The following is a 1427-nucleotide window of genomic DNA, read 5'->3' as shown; positions in this document are numbered from 1 at the left end:
AAAATTAGTTTATTTTCTCTCAAAAAAATAAGAAATTTTTGGAAAAATAGAGTTCCAAACTAACCCTTAATGTTTAATCCACCCCGAACCAAACAAACCCTAAGTTGCTTTCACTCATATCTGCATTCTTGGGAGTTCGCGACAAACACGATGTTGAGCAGCCATGCTATAGCATTTTACTCTCACAGTCACAACAACCCACGCAGCGGCAACCACGGCAGAATACTGCAGCCAAACATGTCTTTGTTTTTTTTATTCTGATGCTGATCGAAGCGCAGCAATACATTGTCACGAACTGATCTTCCTCACCAACCACAAACATTACTACTACGAGGCTACCGACCGGAACCAGGCAAAAAATCAGGGCAGGGCTCATCCAATGGTTGGAGGAGACCTAGCAGCAGCAATAGTGCTAGGAGCAGCCTTTGGCCCCTGCGGGCAGAATAATGCCCTGCAGTAGCAACGAGACGGGAAGCCGCGGCACGTGCCGCCAAGGTTGTTGTCGCTCTCAGTGGAGCACACGTCCGCGCAGTGGTCCGGGTACAAGCACCACCCCTTGAACTTTGCGCTCAGGTGGTAGCAGTCATCACCTGCCTCGACGGACGCCATCTCTGCAACCAACGTGTAGGCCAGAACGAAGAATGTTAGCCAAAGCATCAGTAACCTATCTAACAATACTAACTATGTATTATAAATGACAATATTGTTTTCTATATATTTTATCAAAGTTTGATATATTTTATCTTGTGGTAAATGAGAATAACAGTTATTTAGTGACCGAGAGAGTGAGACATTAGCATACACCATGCATGCTATGCGCATACCGGCGGCGATGGCGATGGACAGAACGAGAACGACGAAATGGCTGCTGCAGATGAAAGGCTTCATTGGCTTATATTATTAATATAATAGGTATTGCCGTTGTTTATTTTGGTAAGAATGGGATGCTGCGAAACGAGTGATACCTAGTTGATGGCATACCCTAGCAATATATATAATACAATTACTATATATACATATTTAGAAGATATAAAACCCGTCGGAGAAGAAATTTATTGCTAGCTAGTCTGTAATAATAGAGAACAGCCCCTACAGCCTCAGAGTAAAATCGTGCTTGAGTTTTTAGACAAAACCGTACCCGTTGTTTTTGTTCGGATCGAAACCATCATACCAGATTAAGAATACAAATCAATCTCGGTCGTTTCTTCCTTCATGTTGTGAAGTCAAAATTGATTTCAGGGCCTGCTCTCTCTGCTTTTTGGCATGCTGTTCTGGCTACAACCCGTTACCCGAGTTGTGTGGTACGGACATCCACCCAACTGCCCCCCACGAGAATTGTCATACTAATCGCATGACAGGGTCTGGACGCAGGAGATTGAAAGGTACATTGGATAGTATTGCCGCTGGGCGCTGGCCAGAATATGGAT

The 1427-nt window shown here is 44.1% G+C and overlaps 1 protein-coding gene across 1 annotated transcript; it reads right to left on the bottom strand.

Moving 5' to 3' along the window:
* Positions 1-226: 226 nt before the first annotated feature.
* On the bottom strand, positions 227-947 carry LOC103637606 (defensin-like protein P322). The gene is made up of 2 exons (XM_008659812.2): positions 825-947; positions 227-611 (listed from the first exon to the last, which is right to left on the bottom strand). Exons 1-2 carry the CDS (start codon positions 886-888, stop codon positions 373-375), a joined length of 303 nt encoding a protein of 100 aa, XP_008658034.1. The 5' UTR covers positions 889-947; the 3' UTR covers positions 227-372.
* Between the last annotated feature and the right edge of the window lie 480 nt (positions 948-1427).

The sequence above is a fragment of the Zea mays genome, chromosome 1, assembly GCF_902167145.1.
Source record: "Zea mays cultivar B73 chromosome 1, Zm-B73-REFERENCE-NAM-5.0, whole genome shotgun sequence".
In the NCBI taxonomy this organism is placed as follows: Eukaryota; Viridiplantae; Streptophyta; class Magnoliopsida; order Poales; family Poaceae; genus Zea; species Zea mays.
This window is presented reverse-complemented; position numbering and strand designations above follow the sequence as displayed.

What these genes read in the sequence shown, in the direction of transcription:
- LOC103637606 (XM_008659812.2), bottom strand. Translation starts at nt 888, where the DNA reads ATGAAGCCTTTCATCTGCAGCAGCCATTTCGTCGTTCTCGTTCTGTCC. An exon ending in GTCCATCGCCATCGCCGCCG is followed by an intron (nt 612 to 824) that starts GTATGCGCATAG and finishes CGTTGGTTGCAG; the next exon opens with AGATGGCGTCCGTCGAGGCA.